Source organism: Gadus morhua, chromosome 3 (assembly GCF_902167405.1).
Source record: "Gadus morhua chromosome 3, gadMor3.0, whole genome shotgun sequence".
NCBI classification, from domain to species: domain Eukaryota; kingdom Metazoa; phylum Chordata; class Actinopteri; order Gadiformes; family Gadidae; genus Gadus; species Gadus morhua.
The window spans coordinates 21,181,996-21,184,495 of record NC_044050.1 but is presented as its reverse complement, the minus strand read 5'-3'; the positions used below and the strand labels follow the sequence as shown (position 1 = coordinate 21,184,495).

The following is a 2,500-nucleotide window of genomic DNA, read 5'->3' as shown; positions in this document are numbered from 1 at the left end:
CGGGGTGAAGTGCAGAGGGTATCTGAGGACGTAGTAGTTGTTCCACACGTACAGCTGGTTGTCCCGGGGGTTGTAGTCGATGGAGGAGATGTACTGGTAGGGGTTGGGGAAGGGGATCTGGACGGGCAGCTCCTGGCCGCGGCCGGTGTCGTAGGCGTAGACCACCATGTCCCCGCCCACCCGGCCCTCCGTCTGGCCCTCGTCGTCCTGGAAGACGGAGCGGACGGCGTACAGCACGCCGCACGCCATGAAGGCGTTGCTGGCGCCGCGCTTGTCGAAGCCCGTGGCCCAGGTGCCCTCGAAGCGCAGCGTGTAGGGGTTCACCTGGGGGGCGCAGGGGGGGTCACAGGGGGGGTCACACACTCCCTTAACCCCGCCTCCAGACCTCCTCCTCCTCCTCCCGACCCCAGGCTTCCTTCACTCCCCCCTAGGCTCCTCCCCTCGTCTTCCACCTGGCTGAGAGACATGTCTCTTACCCTGGTCTCCTCCCCCCCCGGGCCCTCCCATTGTCCCCTCCCTTAGTCTCCTCTCCTAGGCCCCTCTCCTATGTTAGTGTCCTCCCTAGTCTATTACCCTTGTATCCTCTCCACTTGTCTCCTCCCTTAATCGTCCCCCCCCTAGTCTCCTCCCCTAATCTCATCCCCTAGTCTCCTCCCTTAGTCTCCTCCCTCCCCCTAGTATCCTCCCCTAGTCTTCTCACCTATTCTCATCCCCTACTCTCCTCTCCTACTCTCCTCCCCTTGTCTCCCCCCCACTAATCCCCCCCCAAACTAGTATCCTCCCCTAGTCTCCTCCCCTCCTCTCCTCCCCTAATCTCCTCCCCTCCTCTCCTCCCCTGGTCTCCTTGTCTCCTCTCCTCCTACCTGGCTGACCACGATGCGCCCGTTGTTGGCCTCGGTGGAGTAGATGACCCACAGGCCGTTCTCGTCCACCGCCAGGTCGATGTCCGACTTGCCGCCCCAGCGGTACGGCGAGGTGTCGTGGTAGTTGGCGTTCACCACCACTGCCTCGCCACTCTTGATGCGCGTGCGCAGGTCGTACTTGACCAGGTTGCGCGTGCGCTCCTTGTTGTAAAAGACGGCGCCGTCGTAGACCACGAAGCCCGTTCCGTCCACGCGGCTGGGCAGCCTGGTGGCGGACATGACATTATGTTGAGGCCCACAGCATATACATATACATCAGGGTATAGGCCCACAGCGTATAGATACATTAAGGTTTAGTCCTGTAGCACACACACATTCAGATTCAGATTCAGATTACTTCATTGGTCCCCGAGGGGCAATTGGGTTTTACAGCCTGCATACATTATGTTGAGGCCCACAGCATAAACATATACATTAAGGGTTAGTCCCACAGTACGCACATATTCATAAAGGTTAAGTCAAGTTGCACACACACACACGTTCAGGTTTAGTCCTGTAGCACAAACACAAACATTAAAGAGCCCATGCCATTAAAATCCCATTTTTCCTATTGTTTGTTAAATAACATAGGTCTGAATAAGTTTGTGAGCTGTGGTAAGTTTGAAATCTATGCAGTTTGTCTGCTGAATGCAATAGGCAATGAAAGGAAAAAGGCAGAAGAAATGAGCCGATCTGGATAAGGTGACACTGTGACGTAGCGTTGTCAAATTATTATTCATGGCCCTGCCCACTTGGTTGGTTCGTAACCACCCACAAGAATTCTGAAGGAGTCGTGATTGAGCTAGTGCTAAATGCTAATACGTGTACGGTAGTTGCTTAGTTCGTAGTAACAGGCTAGTTACAGAATTTTGAATGCAATGGCAGAACGACATCGAACTACATGAACTGCGACATGCTGCCTGCCGCAGGTTGCCGCGAGGCACCACCGCCGCGAAGCACCACCGCCCGGCAGCGGGCAGCCGGGCGGTGGTGCCTCGCGCCGGCAGCAGGCAGCAGGCAGCGCAGGGTTCTGTCTACTACAGATTGATGTGGAAGTGGAAGAACCAGAGACGTCGGAGAACCCGACGAAGTCCTTTGTGATTCATTATATCGTCTGGACGTGCACACAGCTTTTGGCCGTGATAATATGTATTATTTGATATAGATATCTATGTATTATATGATATTATTTAGATATAGAGCTCCAGGACTGTAACGCAAGTGTCGTACACTTCCTTGTTATTTGGATAACCGTTCTGCTGTTGGTGTGATGGCGCATAACACGTCGGACTCTCATCTATGGTATTTCGACAACTAGACCCGTAGTGGGGGTTATCTCAGCCATGGTTGAGAATGAATTGGGGGAAAGGAACTTTGGCTTTGACTCCCTGAAGTCATGAACCACGACATGGAGGAGAAAGGGATTGTTGACCGCGGTCGTCTCCCGCCGGAGCCTCGCTGCCGATGGACCACTGCCTCGGCTTCAGGATGCGGTGATTAGCGCTGACCGCTGCCGAGGCGGCGGGAAGCAGGGCTCAAGCGGGATACATTCGCGGCCAACAATCCCTTTCTCCTCCATGTCGTGGTTCATGTAGCCT

The 2,500-nt window shown here is 54.8% G+C and overlaps 1 protein-coding gene across 7 annotated transcripts in view; it reads right to left on the bottom strand.

The window, feature by feature from the left end:
- The window catches only part of LOC115539898 (adhesion G protein-coupled receptor L1), a 38,747-nt gene that overhangs the window by 18,112 nt on the left and 18,135 nt on the right, over positions 1–2,500 (bottom strand). For all 7 annotated transcript variants that reach the window (XM_030350771.1, XM_030350767.1, XM_030350770.1 and 4 more), the window contains 2 exons: positions 864–1,128; positions 1–324 (listed from right to left, as the gene is read on the bottom strand). The exon at positions 1–324 is cut by the window's left edge and continues 16 nt beyond it. In XM_030350771.1, the coding sequence (XP_030206631.1) occupies positions 1–324; positions 864–1,128 (589 nt within the window). The remainder of the gene's footprint in view (positions 325–863; positions 1,129–2,500) is intronic.